We start from the raw sequence: 20,882 nt of genomic DNA, 5'->3' as shown, positions 1-20,882 counted from the left end.
TTCTAAAACCGCTTCAGCAAGGTAAAGCCCGTGTGGTGGACACGAGCAGCCAAGACGCCCGTGGCCCCGGCGAGGAACAAGACACCCGAGAAGATCTTCATGCCGGTGTAGGAGCCGTTCTGGGCCTGGAGGATGGCGCCTGCGATGGGGCTGGTGGTGAGGCCGCCGAACGAGCTGACGAGGAAGAGGAGGCCAGTACGATAGCCGATCTCCCTGATGGGGCCGAGCTGGAGCATAAGCGCTGGGCCGAGGGAGACATAGGCGCCCGAGGCGAAGCCGAAGAGCAGGGAGAAGACGATGGTGGCGGCATTGGAGGTGGCCGGGATCCAGACGGCAAGCACGACGATACCCGCCAGGTAGCAGACGGCGACGAGGATGTTGAAGCGGCCGATACGGTCAGAGGCGAAGCCCGAGAACAGGCGGCCAAAGAGGCTGGCAGCGTTGAGCAGGGAGAGCAGGTACTGGGCTAGATTCTCGCTCATCCCGGCCTGCAGGGCGGAGATGGAGAGGTAGTTGACAGGGACGAAGATGCCGAAGGTGAGGAGCAGGAAGCCCAACAGGGTGAGCAGCATCTCGGCCTCCTTGAAGGGTTCGATCAGGTCCTGTCGGGAGAGTTTCTTCGGGGCTGGGGGCAGACGCGCCCGCACCGTGACGTTGGCGACAATCAATAGGGCGAGGATCATGAAGGCGGCAATCCGCATCGCCCAGCCAAACCCCAGCTCGTCGATCAGCCGGCTGATCATGATGGGGAAGAGGACGCCGCCGATACTCGAGCCTGTCGACAGGATGCCGTACGCCGCACCGCGTTTCTTGTCGAACCACGTCCCGACGGAGTTGATTGCTTGAAAATGTCAGTTCTTGTTTACTTATTCATCGTTCATGCATACCTGGCTGAAAGATCGCGGCAACACCGATGGCACTACACACCCCCTGGGCCAGCAGCAGCTGGTAGTATTTCGTGGAGATGGAGGCCATCATCAGACCAAAGACGTGCATCAAGGTGCCGACGCCCAGCAGCCAGTGCGGACCATAGTTGTCGTACAGCTTTCCGATGATGGGGCCCTACCAAGAACCTGGTGAGCCAAACCGATCCAAATGAATTCGCTTGTTCAATGATTTTTCCCGATCCCACCATTGCAAACATGAAGAAGACCTGCAGCGAGGGGATCCATGAGATCGTACTGGCTGAGAAGGTGCTGAGCAGGTTCGTCTCATAGTAACTCTGGAAGACGCCGATGCCTAAAGCAAGATATGAGGGAGAAGAAAGGGTTTTCAAATCAGCTTGCCGGTTTCACGCACTGTTGATCCATCCGAAACTGCAGAAGGAGGTGCACCAGGCTCCCAGCACGACGAGCCACGCCGTCGCGCCTCCATCCGGGGCGGGCGAGAATTTCGGAGCTTCAGGGACGGTTTGACACTCTTCCTCTGAGACAGTCTGCCCGTCCGAGTCTCTCTGCTCCTCTGGGTCTTTCTCCATGTTCATGCCGACTTGCACAGAAGAGGGAAGTAGATTCAAGATGCCTGGTGAGGGGGAAAGGCGAGGGGGCCGGTTTATTTGGGCTGTCTCGGTCGTTGGTGAACGGCCGCTCGGGGCGGCAGTTGGCAGGCCGAGAATACGAGATTTGTCTATGGTATGTTCTTTGTCTTACGTTATTTGCTATATGTCATGTTATGTCTGGTTTATTGCTTTTGCTGTTTCTGTCCCTTGAGCGCCTCCGCTAAAAGATCAGGATACCACCGCGCGCCGACATCCTGATGGCTGGTGATCCGGGCGATGAGGGTGCCCTGACCGATGTTGCCGCGGAAGACAGAGTTGAAGGTAGCCTCAGCGTCGCTCTTGACCTTCTCGTCCTTGACGAGGTCGGCGATGTGCGTCGGGATCTTGAGCGCGAGGGAGTCGGACGAGAGATCGAGGCAGATCCCCTGGAAGACGGGGAAGGAGAAGCGCGGCCCCAGCGGGTTGCCCTGGGCGTCGACGAAGTTTTCCGGCCGCAGACTGACGCGATGGGTGGTCGCCGTGCAGACGCCGCGCGTGAGGGCTTCCAGGGCGCGGCCGATGTTGACCACGAGCGTGTCCGGGATAGGCGGCGCAGAGATCCATTGCCCGGCCTTGTTCTGCACTTCCAGGCCGGTGTGTGGTGTCGCCTGCAGCAGGAAGGTCATAAAGTCGGAGTCCTTGTGCGGGCCGACTCCTTGGACGTCGCTGCTCCCATGGCTGGGACTGCTGTCTGCCGACTCTGGCGGCGGATACTTGATCAGCTTGAGCTTGTACTGCTGCGGATCATCGAAGAAGCCATCCAGAGCAGTGGGAGGGAGATCGAGGGCTTCGGCGATGAGTCGTTTGAAGTTGTCGCCCAACAGGCTCACTTCCGCCAGGTATTCTTCCAGCGCGACGCGGAAGCCGGGGATATCGCTTTCATCAGGCCACTTGATGATCAGTCAACTCTCGGGATGAAACGATTAGAAGATGAAACGATCAATACCTGGTTCGGCCCTTTGATGTTGTGGTACAGCGGTGCATCGGGGGAGGGGGGCGGCAATTCCGTGCCAAACTGAGGCAATCAACAGCGAACAAGAAGTCGATAAGAAAATTAGGAAAAAAGAATAAAAAAATACGTCGAATTGTTCGCGAAAGTCCTGCGTCAGATTGGTGATCTCGGCTCCCAGACGCGAATAGCCCAGAAAGTGCCGGCTGTGGACCATTTCGACGGCGAGTTTGCGCTCGATCGGCAGGTCGAAGAGCGCCTGGCCAAGGGCGACGAAGCGGGCCTGCACATGGGGCGAGATGGGGGTGTTTTTGAGATAGAAGAAGCCCACGTTGACGATCGCATGGCGCAGAGAGGCCAGGAAGTGCGTCTTGGTGGGCTCCTGGGCGAGGGAATAGTCCAGCACGGGGATCGACAAGAAGGACATTAGGCGAGGGGATCGGCAGTACGAAGGATGGTAAAATGATAAGATTGATGGGAGATGATAAAGATGATGGATACTGATTTATGTACATGACAGGCAAGATCGTCATCCAATCCTGGGATTGCGACAGCTTATCGACTATCACTAGCGGTATCTGTACCTATCGAATACGACTATCGACCATACAATGGATACAATGGCTAGGTCAGAGCTCGCGCAAATTGCACCGGAACGGAAATCTCCACGCCCAGCGTTTTAGCAGCGTTGATCACCCACTCAGGCTCACGCAGGAACTGACGGGCCATGAGGACCGCATCGGCACACGGCTGCGACCCACTGAGCATGTTCTCGGCGGCCTGTGCTTCTTCGTCAGGCTGCTGCGGCTGAGGGTGCAGCTGGCGATCGGCGGCGGCGGCGCTGTCATTGCTGTCATTGTTGTTGTCATGGTCGCTGTTCTGGACGATCGCTGACGCGGCATGGGCTTGGGTGATGAGCCCGACAGCTCCGACCAGGGTCATGATGCCCTGGGCACGCATCTCGCGGCGCAGCTGGGCCGCCAGGTCGACCTGGTAGGTTGGATGCGGCGTGATGCGCTGGTGGCGATGGTTCCCACCGGAGGAGACGTCTAGAAAGTCGACCCCCCAGTCGGGCAGGAGAGGGAGCAGACGCCTGGTGGCGGCGAGGTCCCACGAGCCACCGCAGGCCCGGGCGACGGCGGAGTCTTCCAACCACTCGGTGGCACTGATGCGCAGGAAGAGCGGCATGGTGGTCGGGATGGCGGCACGGACGGCGGCGACGATCTCGCGCAGCAACCGAATGCGGTTGTCGAAGCTGCCGCCGTAGGCATCGCGGCGCCGGTTGGTCACCGGGCTGAGGAACTGATGGAGGAGATAGCCGTGGGCGGCGTGGATCTCGAGCACGTCGACGCCGGCTTGCACCGCGCGCGCCGCACTGGCTGCAAAGGCGCGCACAATCTCCTCGATCTCGGGGATGGACAGCTCGCGCGGTGGCCAGAAGGAGGCCTCGTCGTCCTCGCCGCTCCACCGCTGCTCGACGCCTCCGGAGGGGCCCACGACGTCCTCCGGCCACCCGTTCACGCTGCGATCCGCCTTGCCGATACGGGTGCCTTGTGCTCTGGCTTGAGCGGAGATCCAGGGGGGGAGAGTGGATGCTTTGCGCCCTGCATGCGCGAGCTGGAGGCCTACTTTTGCGCCTTGGCTGTGCAGGAAGGCGACCGTTTTTTGGAGCTGCTCGAGTTGATTCCCAGCACCAGCACTAGCAGTCTTACTACTCCACAAGCCAGCATCATTCGGGGAGATTCTCCCGCAAGGCTGGACGGCGGTGGCCTCGATGATGACCAGGCCCACGCCCTTGATGGCCAGATGGCCCAGATGGGCGAGATGGAAGTCTGTGAGGGCGCCGCAGTCAGGATGTGCCGGGTCCGAGGCGGCCGAGTACATGCACATGGGGGAGACGAAGATGCGGTTCTTGAAGGTGACGGCGCGGATGGACAGCGGGCGGAACAGGGTGGGTGCTTGGCTTGGGAGCAGAGCCTGCCCGGCGTTATTCGGGTTCATTGAGAGAGAGAGAGAGAGTATAGAAAGTAGTTTAGAGAGTGAGAGTAATATAGAGTAGTAGACTGGTATAGAGAGAGGGTAGAATAAGGTGAAGGGAGAATAAGAAGGGAGAATAAGAAGGGAGAAGCTGCTGACAAAGAAAGAGGGGTCGGATAATAAGATAATCAAGAAGATGATATTCTATTCTACTATTCTATTCTCCTATTCTACTGTTATGCCGTGATAAAGTCATAAAACGCATGAGCGAGTAATTTGGTCGGGCGCTCGACCAGACGATAGAACAGCTCGCCGGCGACAGCGACCAGAAGCAGCGAGACGAGGAGGGTGGCGATGCAGGAACCGCTAAAGGAGACGTGCTGGGAGAAGTGAAGATGCGAGAAGAGAGGAATGCCGGCGATGTAGAGCATGGGCGCGGTGATGAGGAAGTAGCCTGGAATTAGAAGAAGATATCATGCAAGACGGCGAACGATGGGACTCACTGAGGGATCTCTTTCCCAGGAAGAGCAAGACGGCATTCTCGAGCACGCGCTGGATGACGGTGTAGCTCTCGATGAAGCCAAAGACACCCAAGAGAACGAGGTAGACGTCGTCTCTGGCGGGGATGTGGTGGGTGGTATATTCGTCGTTGAGGCCGGAGGTGTAGTACATGTTTGTATGGTATTTGTATTCCCTCTCGAACAGGTCCGGGCGATACGCGGCCCAGAGATACTGCATGAGCAGACCGGCGACGAGTAAGAGGGAGCAAGGGATGTAAACGGGGATCCGGAAGCTGGTCTTGTTGTTGTTGTTGTTGTTGTTGTTGTTGTTATAGGCTACTGGAATGCCTCGAGCGGCGTGTGCCTTCCAGTCCATGTTGATGACCATGTCGCACAGGGAGAGACCGGAGATGGTATACCAGGCCCAGGAATCACACCACCAGGCGGTGATGACGAAGAGGATGGCGCCGTGGACGCGCCAGCGGGCGCGGGTGTAGGGGACAATGACCATGGCGATGTAGACGGTGAAGGACTGCAGGTAGACGGCGTTGAGGAGCCAGAGGGTGGCGGAGGGGAAGGCGCGGTTGGCGGCCTGGGTCTGGAGCTTGTGCGTCTGCCAGAAGAGATCGAAGACGGCGTTGAAGTAGGCAAAGGTGTTGGGCAGGAGGTAGGGCACCTCGAGAACCGGGTTGGCGGAGCGAGCCTTGAAGACGGCGAGGTATTCGGTGGAGGTGACGCTGAAGGCGACGGTGACGATCGCCAGCGAGACGGCGACGGGGAACCACAGCTGGATGCCGCGAGTGATGAGGGAGCGGGCGATGCGCTCGCGGCCCGGTTGCTGCAGGAAGGGGATGGCCAGGGAGCGGCCGGAGAGGAAGACGAGGGCGCCGTAGAGGAAGTATTCGTTCCAGAAGAGCACGGAGAGCGTCTTGCGGACGAGCGAGGCGGCCTGCTTGTCTCCGCTGCTCTCGTTGTCGGCGGCGTAGACGGCGGCCGGGACAAACGTTTGCAGGAAGACCCAGAGGAAGGCTTGGATGGCGAGCAGGCCACGGAAGCCGAGCAGATATTTTGTTTCCATCATAGACATGACAATCAATAGAGAAAAGAGCAGACAGAGACAGAGACAGAGACAGAGACCGAGACCGAGACAGAGACAGAGACAATAGAGATGATTGACAAAGAATGGCAACGACAATGGCATATAGATAGGAATATGATAGGCAATAGAAAAGAATAGGCATATACAATACAGATAAGATACTGTCGGCTGTATTGATCGACAGATCGGCATATTCCAAACAAGAAATAGTTTCTTCGGCTCGTGGTGGCGATCAGGAACGAGTGGAGATAGAGAGAGAGTATAGAGAGAGAGAATTGTATGAGTATAGTATAGAGTATAGTATAGATATAGAGTATAGGTAGAGTATGTAGAGTATAGTATAGAGTATAGTATAGAGTATAGATAGATATCTCCTACTAATACTACTACATACTACTACATCTGCAGGATCAATAATGAGACTGATCGACCGGATCTACTTCCCTTTTGGTTTATTCTATTATTCTTTTCTTATTCTTTTCTTTTTTTCTTTTTATCTTTTACTTTCACTTTATTCTTTTTTCTTTTATTCTTTTCTTTTTTTTATTACCTCATTTTTAGTCATGCCATCCCTGTTTATTTACCGAGACCCGCTGCCCAACTCTATTACCAAGTCTGCGGTAATATTAGTGTAGGGCAATGTGGTATAGTGGTGTATAGATGAGTTTGAGCAGTAGTAGGGTTACAGTATAGAAGTAGTATAGTAAAGTAGGTAGGGTTAAGTTAGTGAGTAGTAGGTTAGGGTTATAGAGTATAGTAGTAGGTTAGAAGAGTGGTAGGGTTAGAAGAGTGGTAGGGTTAGAAGAGTGGTAGGGTTAGAAGAGTGGTTAGGGTTACAGTATAGAAGAGGTTAGGTGTAGTAGAGCAAAGTTAGGGTTAAGTTAGTGAGTAGTAGGTTAGGTTAGAAGAGTGGTAGGGTTGTTACATGGTATTAGAGTATAGTTAGAGAGTAGTAGGTAGGGTTATAGTAGTTACTAGGTAGGGTATAGATAGATAGGTATAGATAGGTATAGATAGAAGAGTAGGTTAATTCCTCGGCGTCGGATTCCATTTCACATACTTGGCCACTTCTCTGGCATGTCCAAACAGCCCAATGACCGCCATCAGAACCAGCTGCAGGGGATACGAGCACACAAACACTCCCATCATCCACCACTGCACGAATTCCGAGCGCACAGCGACGGTGATGTACAGTGTTGCCAGGAGAGAGATGACACTTAGATGTTAGATAGATAGATAGATAGATAGGGAGTGTACGTACCTGAAGAAGAACAACCACCAGGCAACGGGATACTGAAAGAAGAGAATCCGCAACCATTCCTCTCCCGTCACCGGAAAACTCTTGAAGATGATACTCAGCACAAGACAGAGATACTGGGTCAGCAGGTAGTAGCTCCATTCGCGAATGACGAGCAAGGAGAGGATGCCGAACCGCTGCTTGAGACTGCGCGGTTTGGGCGGCGCTCTCTCCCAGACGAGGCGGACATGACGGATACTGGCCTGCAGCCAACCCTGGGCCCAGCGAAGGCGCTGTTTCCAAAAGGCCGAGACGGAGACGGGCGCCAGCTCGTACGAGATGGCGTTGAGCTCGTGCACGGCGTTTGCGCCGTCGCCAAACGCCCGCAGGGCGGAATCGATATCCTCGGTCAACATCGAGTCGTCCATCTGGAGGCGTTTCAAGAGCGAGGTGCGCCAGTAGCCATTCGAGCCGCAGAAGAGCCCGAAGCCGAACATGGACGCCCGCCCCGGATGCGAGACGGCGTAGATCTTGTCGAACTCCAGCGCGATGGTCGCCGTCAGCAGATTCTCGTTTGCGTTCAAGATGATGCACCGCCCCTGGACGATGTCGACCTTGCGGTCCATCAGCCGCTCGATGGCCCACCGGGGCCCATACGGATGCGGGTAATGATCGCAGTCGAAGATGGCCGTGACGTCGGCTTCGGTCTCGACCTGGCGGCAGTAGTAGTTGATGTTGTCGGCCTTGGAGGTCGAGCAGGGCACCTTGATGACGCGCAGGTTGTCGTGTTTCGCCGCCAGATCGGCCATGGTCTGCTCGACGGGCTCGATGGGCACGGGCGTGTTGTAGATGACGTTCACGCGCAGTTTGTCTGCGGGATACACGATCTGATGCAGCAGATAGTGGATGCGCGAGAGGATGATGTCCTGCTCGTTGGGCAGATAGGCAACAATAATCAGATCAAACACGGGGAGGTCTGCGTCGGGAGTGGGAAACGTCCATTCCTTTGCTGCCAGCTTCTCGACCGCTTTGCGGCTGTCATGGACGGCCGTCAGCGACAGAAACGCCTCGAGAACAGTGGTCGCGGCAATGTACGTGTTGGTGACCAGGTAGATGAACCAGAAGACGCCCAGGATGAAGGTGTCGGCCAGCATGTACACGCAGGTCGAGAAGACAAAGTAGCTGGCCACCAGCAGGAAGGGAGTCCATTCCTGGATGGCCCCGGAGGTATAATGGACGGCCCAGGCGAACATCATCAACACAACAATGGTATAGCGATGAAGCAGTAGGAGAGTATAGAAGTAGGAGTGAGTGATAGTCTGGCAGTACTCCGTAGTTATAGCATCACTGCAATATCCCCATCCAGACATGATCGACATTCTCATGGACAGTCGACAGACTCTCTGTTACAATCCACATACTAGAGATAATACTCATACTAGAAATACAGACTGTGACAATACGGACGCCCCACACACACTATTGACCCGAACACGCTAATGCAGGTTAAAACGCACTACTGCAGCCACACGGCTCGGCATCCCGGAACTCTAATCGGGGGCGTTTTAGATTAGTTTAGATTAGGAATATGCGCCGCAGTGAGCAGGAGCAGTGAGTGAGCAGGGAAAGCTGGATGGATGGGAGGATTGATCGGCAGGAGTACGCGTCGTGTAGATCTTACGTAGAATCTATCTCGTATATAGATCTTACGTAGAATCTATCTCGCAGTATATAGATCTTACGTATCTCGCAGTATATAGATCTTGACGGTACAAGTGTACAGTCAGTCGAGATGAAGTTGCTTCTCCTGATCCTGCTGGCGACGCTCTCCGCCGCGAGCAACGTCAGCTCGTGCTCGTGCGGCTTCTACGATGCCACGGCCGACCTGCTGTTCACCGACTCGACCATCGTCTACTTCAACGAGACGGACTCGGTGCCCGACGACCTGCTGGTGCAGAGCTTTGCCCACCGCCACGAGCACGCATGGAACGATCTGTACCGGCAGGGCGCGGTCGAGTCCAACGCCGTGGTCGAGAACAGCTCGCTCTCGCTGTACTGCGACCCCTCGGACTCGAACCATCTCGTCCGCGGAGCATCGATCCGCACGGCACGGCAGGATCTCTTCTTTGGCTCGTTCCGCGCCAGCATGACGGGTCCCCCCTGGTGGCATCTGGGCTCGGCGCTGGCCATGCGGCTGCATCACAACGAGACGGAGTCGTGGGAGCTCGACATCCTCAACACGGACAACAGCTCGCAGGCGTGGATCCCGATGCTGATGCGCGGCGTGTTTGCCAACACCTGGCTGGGCGTGAACTACTCGGCCCTCATTCCCGATGGGATCGATCCCTGGACGGAGACCGAGTATCGCGTCGACTGGACGCGCGACCGACTCGACTATTACGTCGGCAATGTCCTGCAGATGAGCTATACGAAGCGCAAGAACGGGACGATCCCGTCCACCCCGTCGGCGCTGCGGTTCGAGCATTTCTCCCTGGGCAACGAATACACCACGCAGGGCCCGCCGACGCATCGCTCCCAGGCCAGTCTGAGCTGGACGAGGCTGTTCTTCAACTCCTCCACCGCCACGACAGACGCTCTCGCCGGATGTTCCCTGGCCGATGCCTGTGCCATGGACGATCTGCAGCTGCGAGGCAGTTCGTCGTATACCGCTGCCTCGCTGGACAAGTGGAAACAAGACCATGCCCCGTGGAAGATGCGCTGGATCCCCATGATCATCGTCATCATCTTCCTGGCGCTGTTTGTCCTGCTCACGGTCAAGACGGTGATCCGCCGCTTCTCCGCGCCGGAGACTGTCAAGACTGAGGATCCGGCTTCGAATGAGATCAGCTCCAGCAGTTCCATCCAGAGTCTGCCGGAATACTCGTCCAGAGTGAACACGCCGGCGCCGCAGTATCAGTCGCCCGCCATGTCGCGACAAGCCAGCTTCATCCGCAAGGGATCCGACATTCCTCCTGTTCCCGACATCACCATTGCGGGGATTGCAGAAAAGACTGAACCGACGACAGAAAGAGAGATGACCGAGAAAAAGACAACAGAGACGGTAAAAGAGATGGCAGAGACAAAGACGGTAAAAGAGATGGCAGAGACAAAGACGGTAAAAGCGCTTCAACCTCAGCAACGGATCGACTATCTCGCCGGCTTCATCTCGCTCAGCGCCCTGCTCGTCACGCAGAACCACTTCTGCCTCACCTTCTACCCCGGCGCCATCGAGACCACCAGCACACACTACCGCAGCGAGTACTGGGCGCGCATGACGATCGCCACCTTCTTCCTGGATCCTCTCTGGATCGGCCCCTTTTTGATGATCTCGACGCGCTTCCTGGTCTCGAATTACTTGCGAACCGGCAATCTGGCCAACATGGCGCAAAAGGTGGTGATCCGCCCCTTTCGCCTGCTCGTGCCCGTCGCCTCGATCTTCCTGCTGGAATACTTCCTCATGGACTCGGGCGCCATCACCTGGCTGCAGGATCTGCCCAGCATCACCTGGTCCGGCTGGCCGTACACGACCGTGGTGGCGAACCCGGGCATCTTCATCGACGAGGTGCTCCAGCTGGCGTATCTGATCCCTAATGCCGCCCCGCGCATCACATACAACTACTGCACGGGTGTGCTGTGGACAATCCCCGTCCAGCTGCAGGGAGCCTGGCAGACCTTGCTGGCCCTGATCATGATCCGCGAGTGCAAGACGCCCTGGAAGCGGTTCGCCATGTATGCCTTCTGCATTGCCAACCACTGGTACGCGCTCTCCTGGGGCAGTTATTACTATTCCGGGCTCTTGCTGGCCGATCTGGACATGACCTTCAAGTATAAGAAGTGGTTGTATGCCAACAAACTCGCCTACTATCCCATTCTCAACGCCTTGATCCTGCTCGCCCTCGCCGGGTTTGGGTGTGATCTCGCCTCCCAGTGGACAGGCCACCAGTTCGCCACGCTCGAGAACAGCTGGCATCCGGATGTGCCCACGGGGCTGAGCATGTCGCAGGCCGGCACAAGCACGTATCCCGATTACTATATCCCGCGGCTGAATGCGCTGGTGTCCACCGTCGCGATGCAGGCGATTGTCGAGCTCAGCCCGGCGGTGCAGAAGATCCTCTCGGCCAAAGTCCTGCAGCGGCTGTTCCCGCACATCTTCACCATCTATCTCATCCACGGCTTCATCTTCTGGTCCGTCGGCTCCTGGGCCATGGTCGGCTTATGGGGGTACGGCCTGCCCTACTGGCTGTGTGTCCTGTTGGTCTGCTGCATCTGTTATGCCGCTCTCTTTGCCTGTCTGCCCTTGCTCACGCCCCCGATCGAGATGCTCGGCAAGAGGAGCACTTTGCGCCTGTGGGAGCATGCCAGCTCCGAGCCCGTCAGGCGCAGGCCGACCTTGTTTCCTTTTACCGAGCAGATTTTTACGACTTGACATGGATAGAAGATAGATAGTTTGATGGTTTTATTATATCTAATTCACTGCTTATAGACATAGTTACATAGAGAAGCAGTATAAGGAATAGATTGATAGTACATACTAAAGACACAGCTTGACAGGTTAGTGAGATGTTTATCATAATCCTCTATCAATAGATATCTCCTAAAAGTTGGTCTTACTGTTTAGAATTCAATCTGGCTTCAAGAGCCACGGCTATACAGTATTTATCCTTAAACCCTAACCCTAAACCTAACCCTAAACCCTAACCCTAACCCTACCTGACTCGAGGAGATGTGCTATACTCTTGATATCTATTCACATAGGTAGTAATAGTATAATTCTATTGTTCTAGACTTTTTAGTATCTGACACAATCTATATAAAATTATTATTAGACATTCACCTATATCAAGGTGTACCATAAACAAGTTCTCTATTCAAATAAAACCTACAGAGTAGATTAACCAAGTATAGTCTATGAACAGGTAGAAAGAATTTGATGCTATCTTACCTCACAAGAGAATCAGCTTGATATGATCAATATAGTTTACACTTAACTCTTAGAAATAATCTAGAATAGGCTACAAGCACCTGATTACTAAGCAGGTGCTAAGCAAGCTATTACTTTGCACATCTTCACTTTCATCAACTACTCAACTTATATAATTGTTCACTTCACTTACATCAACTACTGCTCTTATATACATGTTCACAATGCAAAAACCTTCTGGAATTGACTGGGATAAAGGCGACAAGAGCGGGCTTGTCTCCATTGGCGCCCACAAGCTCTATCTATCTGCTTCAGGGCCCGATCGCCAGCCTGGACAGCCTATTGTGCTTCTCATGCAGGGCCTCGGCAGCACGATCGACGAGTGGGTTGCCGTGCGAGAGCTCGTGCGTCCCTTTGCCCGATGGCTGAACTACGATCGTTCAGGGATGGGGAGGAGTGAAGGCCCAGAGCAGACGCCGGCAAGCATCTCCGCCGCCTCAGTTGCAGCAGAGCTCGACCTTCTCCTGACGAACGCCGGCATCGAACCGCCGTTCATCGTTGTCGCTCACTCGTGGGGAGGCTACACTTCTCGCGAGTTTCTCCAACTCAGACCAACCGATATCGCTGGCATGGTCTTTGTGGATTGCAATACCGAGTTTTTGTTTGACAATGGGGCGTGGAGTTGGGACGTTTTCTATCCAGTCCTCGGGGGACAGGACTTTGTTGAAACCACCGGTCTTGCCACGTCCCATGTTCTATCCGAGGAGGACTGGAAAGCCGTCAAAGATGAACAGGCTGATCCCCGACATCAGGCCACCGAGGCTGCTGAGATGCAAGCAGCGTCAAACGATGGACGAGCATTAGGTTCCAAGAAGCAACTGGAGAGACAGCCTCTCGGGGATTACCCAGTCAGTGTCATCACTGCAGATACGCCTGGGGATTTCCAGAAAATGTACGACTTTGGAGTGGCCGCAGGCAACGGCACAGAAGATGAAAGAGCTCTGTTTCGAAGATGCCTTGGGAGATGGCGCGAGATGAATGAGCACTGGCAAAGAGAACTCCTGAAGCTTTCTCGTCGCAACAGATCAGTTCGTCTATCTTGCAGCCACAACGTCCAGCTGGTCCAGCCACAGAGCATCGTTCAAGAGATACGCTGGGCCATGGATAGCATAGGTTCTGAAGGTATTTAAGAACAGCTGGATCTATATCTTGTATATAATGATTTATTCATTGTTTAGAAGACAAACAGTCAAAGTATTATACTCTACTGAGAGTGCTCTGCAGCTAGAATATAAATAGAATTAAGTAGATACCTATAGGTAGTATATTAGTATAAATATATAGATATAGTTCTTGACTAGTAGTGGGGTGTAATATTCTATATTATAAGATATAGATTTTATATCTAAAGTAGATATCACTATTATAACTACTCTATACTTAGCATTCACACTACTATCATTGATATTTTCACTAGATAGAATTATATCTTAGTGACATCAAGAGTCATATGGTTGTCGTATGTCATTGCAGAGCAACGCATACAGCCCTCAGCTCGCAACTCCACTCACAGAGGATAAGGAATTGGAGGAATCAATATATATAATTAGATAGTTTAATCATGAGACATTCTATCTTCAAGGGACTAATTATATACTATAGCTAGTTAGCATCAGTATTTAAATCAGGTCTATAAGAATTGTAGGCTTTGCTCTGCAAATAATCCGGTAGTATGCTGTAACTAGAGTATCCCTGTTTATCTAGACTTTGAGCGTACTTTTGTAAAGCTCCAGACTGATAAGGTGTGTCGTTCACACAATCCTGATAAGCTACACGCAGTCGCCGAGCAGGGATTCCCAGGAGACATATGTATAGATATCCTGCAGGGGAATAATACTCCATCTGCTTATGGGTAGGTGGGGCATAGGAAATGAGTAACTACTAGATACTCTTTAGATAGTACCAAGTCTAACCCTGGTATACTATTAAGAGATAGGAAAAAATTGCTCTTCAGGGAGATACTTTCCGTCAGATCAGCACTTGTAGTAGTAGAGTAGTCTATGTCTACTCCTCCGTATGTCTACTCCGTATGTCTACTCCGTATGTCTACTCCGTATGTCTACTCCGTATGTCTACTCCGTATGTCTACTCCGTATGTCTACTCTGTACTCCGTAGACGGAATCCCCTGTGGATCCGTCCGGAATGCCCCGATGGAGAAGTAACGGATGGAGTCTGGAGTAATCTGGAGAAGATGGAGAGAGGTATGAATCGGAACTGCTCAACCAATGAAGACAAGTACAGACCACAAACCCAATCGATCATCAACGACCCTGAACTGTCCCAGGTGCTTCCTAATAATTCCCAGCAATCCTTCCTCTGCTCCTGCTGCTCCTGCCATCCGTCGCTTATCAATTGACATCATCATGCATGGTCGAGCACGCGACAAGACGCCCCGCTAGACGGTGATAGGCTTAGTCCCCCCCACCCGGTCAGACCATTGACCATGGCTGGGTGGAGACCCGGCCAATCAGAGGGATGTGATATCCACCCTCCCAGAACGTGTCCAATCAGTGTCCTGCTCTCTCCCCATTGGCCCTCCAAGTTTTCCATCGGCTAACCGAGTTCGAAAGGAGGGAGAGTTTGAGAATTTTCTATTAAATAACCTCTCTTCTCCTCTCACTTCTCCTTTCTTTCTTCACCTCCAGTTCTGTCCGTTCCGTTTCTGAGTTTAGTTAGGGTCATGGAGATCAACGAAGTCCGCCATCGCGGTGATCCCCGCCACATGTCCGAGGACACAGTGCCCGCCCGCCGAGCCAGCGTGTCAACCATGCGCCACGACGACTCGGAACTGGCGCACAAGTTCGGGTACAACCCGGTGTTCAAGCGCGAGTTTGGCTTCCTGGCGACCTTTTCGTTTGCCGTCAGTATCAGCGGCCTCTTCTCCACCGTCATGACCACCCTGTCGTACCCGCTCATGGCGGGGGGGGCGTCTGCCGTGGTCTGGTGTTGGCTCATCTCGGGGCTGGGGTGCATGTGCATTGCCGTACGTTGATCTCATTGATTCTTCTATTTTTTTCTACTTGTTAATTGTCAATTCTAATCTAGTGCTCCGTTGCTGAACTGGTGTCTGCGTATCCCACCTCTGGCGGTCTCTACTTTACCATTTCGCGTCTGGCGCCGCCTCGCTGGGTTCCGTCCATCAGCTGGTATTCTTTTGAACACAAGACTCTTTCAATAAATGCACTGTTAACCTGTTGATAGGATCACCGGCTGGTTGAACCTGCTCGGCCAGGTGGCAGGCATCGCCTCGTCGGAATACGGCGCCGCGGCGATGCTGCTGGCGGCGGTGTCGATGAGCCGCGACTTTGACTACGAGATCACGACGGACCGCACGATCTGGGTGATGGCGCTGCTGACGGTGTCGACGGGGGTGGTGAACTCGCTGTCGACGTACTGGATGGAGAAGATGACCAAGACGTACGTGATCTTCCATGTGTGCGTGCTGGTGTCGTGCTGCATCGCCCTGCTGGCCCTCACCAAGGACAAACACTCGGCCAGCTACGTGTTTGGCCACACGGAGAGCGTCAGCGGCTGGCAGCCCATCGGCTTCTCCTGGCTGTTTGGCTTCCTGTCCGTCAGCTGGACCATGACCGACTACGACGCCACGGCGCACATCACCGAGGAGATCAGCGAGCCCGAGCGCAAGGCCCCCTGGGCCATCTCGACCGCCATGCTGTTCACCTACCTGGCCGGCTTTCTGTATAACATCGTCCTGGTCTTCTGCATGGGCGACCCGGCCGCCATCCTGGCCTCGCCCATCGAACAGCCCGTCGCGCAGATCTTCTACAACAACCTCGGCAAGGGCGGCGGCATCTTCTTCACCGTCGCCGGCCTCATCATCATCAAGTTCGTCACCTTCACCGCCATGCAGGCCCTGGGCAGGACCGTCTTTGCCTTTTCGCGCGACCGCATGCTGCCCTTCCCCAAGCTGTGGACCAAGATCGACTCCCGCACCGGCACCCCCCTGTACGCCGTCTGGATCTCCGTCTTCTTCTGCATCGCCATCAACCTGATCGGACTGGGCTCCTACGCCGCCATCTCGGGCGTCTTCAACGTCTGCGCCATCGCCCTCGACTGGAGCTACTGCATCCCCATCCTCTGCAAGCTGCTCTTCGGCCGCTTCGAGCCCGGGCCCTGGCATATGGGCGTCTTCAGTTCCTTTGTCAACACCTGGGCCTGTCTCTGGACCCTGTTCGTCAGCATCATCTTCATCCTCCCGACTGAGATGCCAGTCACCGCCAGCAGCGTGAGTCTCTCCCTCTTATCTATCTGTCTATTTCTGTGCTAAGTGTTAGATGAACTATGCCTGTGTCTTCCTGGTGGCGGTGTTTGTCTTTGCCGCCATCTACTGGTACATCCATGGCCGCCACTCGTACTCGGGGCCCGTCACTGAAGCCATTTCCGATACAACATCCGATTCGGGCGTCATCCCAGAAAAGGACGGCAAAGAGGATAGCCTGGCTTAGCTGCCATCTGGTCTTTCTGACTCTACAGCTCTCGATCCATTCAACGATAACCCTAAACCCTACCCTAACAACCAACCATTCAACCATTCATCAATTCAACCATTCAACTGCCTGACGTGCTACGAGACTCGCCACGACGAATCCCCACGCGATCATCCCATATACCCTCACCGTCTACTTTCAACAGTCAATACCCATTCTACACATCACCAACACCCTACGCGATATGCCCAGTTTGACCTCATGCACCTTGCCATGCGACTGCCCGAGCGTAACTGTTTCTTAGTGTACCTATACTATACCATTATAGACTATGAATCATACTAAACTCATGGATTCTTATCCAGTAGTTATTTGGCTCTATGCCATAGTTATGCTTATAATCTAATAGTAAAGGTTAGTCAATAGATAAGTATAACTAAGTATATAGTTAATCAATTTACTATCAGATATATTCTAAATGACTAAGATCTAGTCCTGATTAGGAAAATGGTGTAATCAGATAGCAGCTTCTCTGTTATAATATAATCATTATAATACATTACTAATAATTCAGTTCCCCAAGAACCTCCCCCCCACCCGCCGCGTGCCAATGACCCGCGATCGACTCCCCATCACCCCCGAACCAGGCCTCACCATCCGCGAGTTCGACATCCCCGCCCGCGACAGCCACCCGATCCGCATCCGCTCCTACGCCGCATCCCCAGCGGCAGCCGAGAAGCTCCCGCTGCTGATCTACCTGCATGCTGAGGAGATGGGAGCAGATCTGTCCAAAGGGTTCGTGCTGGGAGGAACATCAGCAGGGGGCAACTTTACGTTTGGCATCGCCCATCTCGCCGCACAGGAAGGCCTGTCTCCGCCCCTGACGGGCTTGCTCTTCCTGGCCTCCAGCTTCTGTCATCCCGACGTACGCCCGGAGCAATACAAGGATCGCATCCGTAGCGTGGACGAGGTCACCGATGCGCCGGGCTTGACGAGGAAATCCATCGATTATTTCGCTAGTAGGTCTTCTTTCTACTTTTTATGATCAATGCTAACAGGAAACGAACGTAGAAATCTATGGAGCCCCCTTTGACGATAAACGCCTCTCCCCATTACTCTACCCCTCGCACGCAGGCCTGGCGCAGAAAGCAGCCTTTTACGTGTGTGGCTGGGATCCCCGCCGTGACGAGGCCCTCCTGCTGGACCAGATCTTGCAGGAGGAGGGGGTAGACACGAAGCTGTTTGTCTATCCGGGTCTGCCGCATGGGTTCTGGACCACCTGTCCGGATCTGGACGTGTCCAAGGCCTGGCAGAGGGATTTATTGGAGGGGGTGGGGTTTCTACTTAGTACTCTAGATGGCAATCAGTATTGAATATACATTAGTTAGGGTTGGGTAGGGTAGGGTTTAGGGTTTAGGGTTTACTCTTTTTAGTAAACCCTAAACCCTAAACCCTAAACCAAACCCAGCTTATTCTAGGCTACTTAATGCTATGCAGTGTACCTACACCTCTATATCCATTACACTTCATATAATCTATTATGCTATTAAGCATACTAGCAAGCCTATTGGCTGAGAACTATTTACCCCGCACAGTCTAGCCCTATTTGACAACATACGATGAGGATTCCCGATATATCCCCGAACTCAGTCCACTATTTAACTCATTCTACCGTCTTTTTCTTTTGTTTTTGTCCAGTTCTTCTGCAGCGATGCTTCTGTTTGCACTCATCACTGGGGCTGTTGCCCTCCCCACCTCTTCCATCCTAGGGCACACCCTGAACGGAACATGTAAGATATACTATTAGTTATATATACTGATTATATGCTGTTATATATACTGATTATCTAATATAGACAGCGGCTTTTCCACCCCCCAACTGTCCGGAGAAACCTTCCTGGGAATCCCCTACGCACACGCCCGCCGTCTGCAGACAGCCGACAGTTTGAACACGACATGGACCGGAACCAAGGCCGCGACAGAATACGGCCTCACCTGTCCCGGCTGGGGCGACCAGAATGACTACGGCTGGACGATCGGCGAGGACTGTCTGAACATGGACATCATCCGGCCCTCTGGCACGAAGCAGGGCGACAAGCTGCCCGTCATGTTCTGGATCTATGGCGGGGGGTTCTACCAGGGGGCGATCCGGGACCCGATGATGAACGGCAGCTACATGGTGCAGACCTCGGTGGAAATCGATCTGCCGGTGATTGTGGTGTCGGTGAACTCGCGGCTGTCAGGGTATGGATACCTAAACAGCGAGCAGATGGTTGGTGAGGGGATTGCCAATCTGGGGTTACGTGATATGTGGAAGGCGCTGGAATGGATTCACGGTACGTAACCCTAGGGTTAGGGTTAGGGTTAGGGTTAGGGTTTTATATATCTAGGGTTATACTGACTTTTTAGAAAACATTGAAGGCTTCGGCGGAGATCCCTCCCGGGTGACCATCTGGGGAGAGTCTTCTGGAGGTCTCAGCGTGGAATTGCTGTCGCAGGCATACAACGGCGATAATTCCGGCCTGTTCCACGCCGGGATCATCTCCAGCATCACGGCGTATTCGCCCTTTATGGGCACCATGACGCAGCAGCAGGCCTATTTTGACAGCGTGATCGAGTATACGGGCTGCAACGCCTCGATGGAGATCATCGAGTGCCTGCGCGACCTGCCGCTTGAGACGTACAATGCGAGTCTGTACGCCGCCAACTCTGGCGGCGATTTCCGCCCCGTCATCGACGGCGATTTCCTCAAGCTGTCGCCCTCGGTCCAGTTCAACAGGCACCAGATGGCCCCTGTGGCGCTCATCGTGGGCGCCAACTCGGACGAGGGCATGACCACCTTCTCGACCGATGCCAACAACTCGGCAGAGCTGTCGACCCTGGTGCAGTCCAAGATGGGCCTCAACAGCAGCGCAGCCGACCAGCTGGTCGATCTCTACGCTGGCCTGGCCTCCCTGCCGCCGTATTCGCAACCTCTAGATATCGACTGGGTGGGTGCGGCCAGAGCTGCTGGCTTTTCTGCTGGAAACTTCAGCCGTGTGGGTTATGCCATTGGGGGAGATTGGAGTGTAAGATTCATCATCACCTTCTCTTCTTATAACTGTCACGATATATTGATTTTTATAACTCTGATAGGCAATCTCTGGGAGGAGAAAAACCGCCCAAAGATGGCACCAAGGCTCCGGACAAGCCGTGTACAGCTACCGCTTCGACACCGATCCCTGGCGGTTCCCCATCCACAACGAGTCATCCGGACTGGGTCTCGGGTTTGCAGAGCACGGCAGCGATCTGTGCTTCGAGTTCCGTATCCCCTATGTGCCGTACACGCCCTACCTGCCTGTCCAGAATGTGACCTCGATGCACCGGGTCAGCTATGCGTTGCAGGCGACATGGATCAGTTTCGCCTCCACCAAAGATCCCAACCACCATGGACTCGACTGGGTGCCGCACTGGCCAGAGTATACCGAGTCCCAGAAGAACTTTGTCTACAATGCCACCCTGGACGATACCCTCAACCTGCATGTTGAGGAGGACACCTTCCGGGAGGAGCAGATCCAGTGGTGGATGGACCGCTGGGACTGGCTTTTGACGCAGGGCAAGGGGTTCTAACTAACCCAACCCTACCCCTATGTGTTATCATAATGTCTATAACAGTATAGTGATCTAATGCTTCATGTAAGCAACATCATTGTATGTAACCATAACCCTAGGGTTAGTATTGGATGTAACCCTAGGGTTACACACTATAACCCAACCCTAGGGTTGCACACAGAATCTATTCTAACCTAACCCTAAACCATGCGTTATTTCATATGCTTACCTGATTAATAGTGATTGTCATAACATGCCCGCCTAGTAGTGTCGCTATTTCCATTCCCTCATTCTTACTCTGTTCTCATAATCTACCAATGCAGTCTCTTCCCCCAGAAATCCGTGATCTGATCATCGAATATGCCCTGTGTCACAACCCTCCCACCCCCACATCGCCCTCGTGGATGGCAGAGTATCTCACCAGGCAGATCGAGGCGCTGCTGGATATGGGACAGTACCATGCATGGTATGGGAAGATCCTGTACGAGCGGATTGGACATATCAAAGTGCTGGTCGAGGGGAAACTGTATAAAGAGAACAATCTGGGGGAGAGACTGCGGAC

At 53.8% G+C, this 20,882-nt stretch overlaps 10 protein-coding genes across 10 annotated transcripts; 5 read left to right on the top strand and 5 right to left on the bottom strand.

Moving 5' to 3' along the window:
- Positions 1–2: 2 nt before the first annotated feature.
- Positions 3–1,477, bottom strand: ASPZODRAFT_69526 (hypothetical protein; the record flags this gene model as incomplete). Its single annotated transcript, XM_022729586.1, has 4 exons — positions 3–841; positions 888–1,062; positions 1,133–1,239; positions 1,300–1,477. 4 exons carry the CDS (start codon positions 1,475–1,477, stop codon positions 3–5), a joined length of 1,299 nt encoding a protein of 432 aa, XP_022579760.1.
- Positions 1,478–1,680: 203 nt separating this feature from the next.
- Positions 1,681–2,913, bottom strand: ASPZODRAFT_69380 (hypothetical protein; the record flags this gene model as incomplete). The annotated part of the gene is made up of 3 exons (XM_022729573.1): positions 1,681–2,427; positions 2,484–2,552; positions 2,617–2,913. 3 exons carry the CDS (start codon positions 2,911–2,913, stop codon positions 1,681–1,683), a joined length of 1,113 nt encoding a protein of 370 aa, XP_022579759.1.
- Positions 2,914–3,110: 197 nt separating this feature from the next.
- On the bottom strand, positions 3,111–4,487 carry ASPZODRAFT_69760 (hypothetical protein; the record flags this gene model as incomplete). The annotated part of the gene is made up of 2 exons (XM_022729603.1): positions 3,111–3,293; positions 3,372–4,487. The coding sequence occupies 2 exons, from the start codon at positions 4,485–4,487 to the stop codon at positions 3,111–3,113; spliced, it is 1,299 nt and encodes a 432-aa protein (XP_022579758.1).
- A 71-nt stretch (positions 4,488–4,558) lies between these two features.
- ASPZODRAFT_133878 (hypothetical protein) lies at positions 4,559–6,245 on the bottom strand. Its single transcript, XM_022723384.1, has 2 exons — positions 4,967–6,245; positions 4,559–4,917 (listed from the first exon to the last, which is right to left on the bottom strand). The coding sequence occupies exons 1-2, from the start codon at positions 6,039–6,041 to the stop codon at positions 4,700–4,702; spliced, it is 1,293 nt and encodes a 430-aa protein (XP_022579757.1). The 5' UTR covers positions 6,042–6,245; the 3' UTR covers positions 4,559–4,699.
- A 729-nt stretch (positions 6,246–6,974) lies between these two features.
- ASPZODRAFT_99124 (hypothetical protein) lies at positions 6,975–8,586 on the bottom strand. The gene is made up of 2 exons (XM_022730602.1): positions 7,324–8,586; positions 6,975–7,278 (listed from the first exon to the last, which is right to left on the bottom strand). The coding sequence occupies exons 1-2, from the start codon at positions 8,553–8,555 to the stop codon at positions 7,089–7,091; spliced, it is 1,422 nt and encodes a 473-aa protein (XP_022579756.1). The 5' UTR covers positions 8,556–8,586; the 3' UTR covers positions 6,975–7,088.
- Positions 8,587–9,091: 505 nt separating this feature from the next.
- Positions 9,092–11,725, top strand: ASPZODRAFT_69398 (hypothetical protein; the record flags this gene model as incomplete). The annotated part of the gene is made up of 1 exon (XM_022729574.1): positions 9,092–11,725. The coding sequence occupies one exon, from the start codon at positions 9,092–9,094 to the stop codon at positions 11,723–11,725; it is 2,634 nt and encodes an 877-aa protein (XP_022579755.1).
- A 655-nt stretch (positions 11,726–12,380) lies between these two features.
- Positions 12,381–13,504, top strand: ASPZODRAFT_133876 (hypothetical protein). Its single transcript, XM_022723383.1, has one exon. The coding sequence runs from the start codon at positions 12,445–12,447 to the stop codon at positions 13,408–13,410; it is 966 nt and encodes a 321-aa protein (XP_022579754.1). The 5' UTR covers positions 12,381–12,444; the 3' UTR covers positions 13,411–13,504.
- A 1,499-nt stretch (positions 13,505–15,003) lies between these two features.
- ASPZODRAFT_70024 (hypothetical protein) lies at positions 15,004–16,747 on the top strand (the record flags this gene model as incomplete). Its single annotated transcript, XM_022729636.1, has 4 exons — positions 15,004–15,264; positions 15,327–15,427; positions 15,483–16,527; positions 16,577–16,747. The coding sequence occupies 4 exons, from the start codon at positions 15,004–15,006 to the stop codon at positions 16,745–16,747; spliced, it is 1,578 nt and encodes a 525-aa protein (XP_022579753.1).
- A 579-nt stretch (positions 16,748–17,326) lies between these two features.
- ASPZODRAFT_133872 (hypothetical protein) lies at positions 17,327–18,235 on the top strand. The gene is made up of 2 exons (XM_022723382.1): positions 17,327–17,748; positions 17,801–18,235. Exons 1-2 carry the CDS (start codon positions 17,340–17,342, stop codon positions 18,100–18,102), a joined length of 711 nt encoding a protein of 236 aa, XP_022579752.1. The 5' UTR covers positions 17,327–17,339; the 3' UTR covers positions 18,103–18,235.
- Positions 18,236–18,440: 205 nt separating this feature from the next.
- On the top strand, positions 18,441–20,356 carry ASPZODRAFT_160156 (hypothetical protein; the record flags this gene model as incomplete). Its single annotated transcript, XM_022726454.1, has 4 exons — positions 18,441–18,519; positions 18,586–19,065; positions 19,139–19,797; positions 19,865–20,356. The coding sequence occupies 4 exons, from the start codon at positions 18,441–18,443 to the stop codon at positions 20,336–20,338; spliced, it is 1,692 nt and encodes a 563-aa protein (XP_022579751.1). The 3' UTR covers positions 20,339–20,356.
- Positions 20,357–20,882: the final 526 nt, after the last annotated feature.

The sequence above is a fragment of the Penicilliopsis zonata genome, assembly GCF_001890105.1.
Source record: "Penicilliopsis zonata CBS 506.65 unplaced genomic scaffold ASPZOscaffold_11, whole genome shotgun sequence".
In the NCBI taxonomy this organism is placed as follows: Eukaryota; Fungi; Ascomycota; class Eurotiomycetes; order Eurotiales; family Aspergillaceae; genus Penicilliopsis; species Penicilliopsis zonata.
Note: the sequence above shows the minus strand (reverse complement) of the source record. Positions and strands in the feature narration are given on the sequence as shown.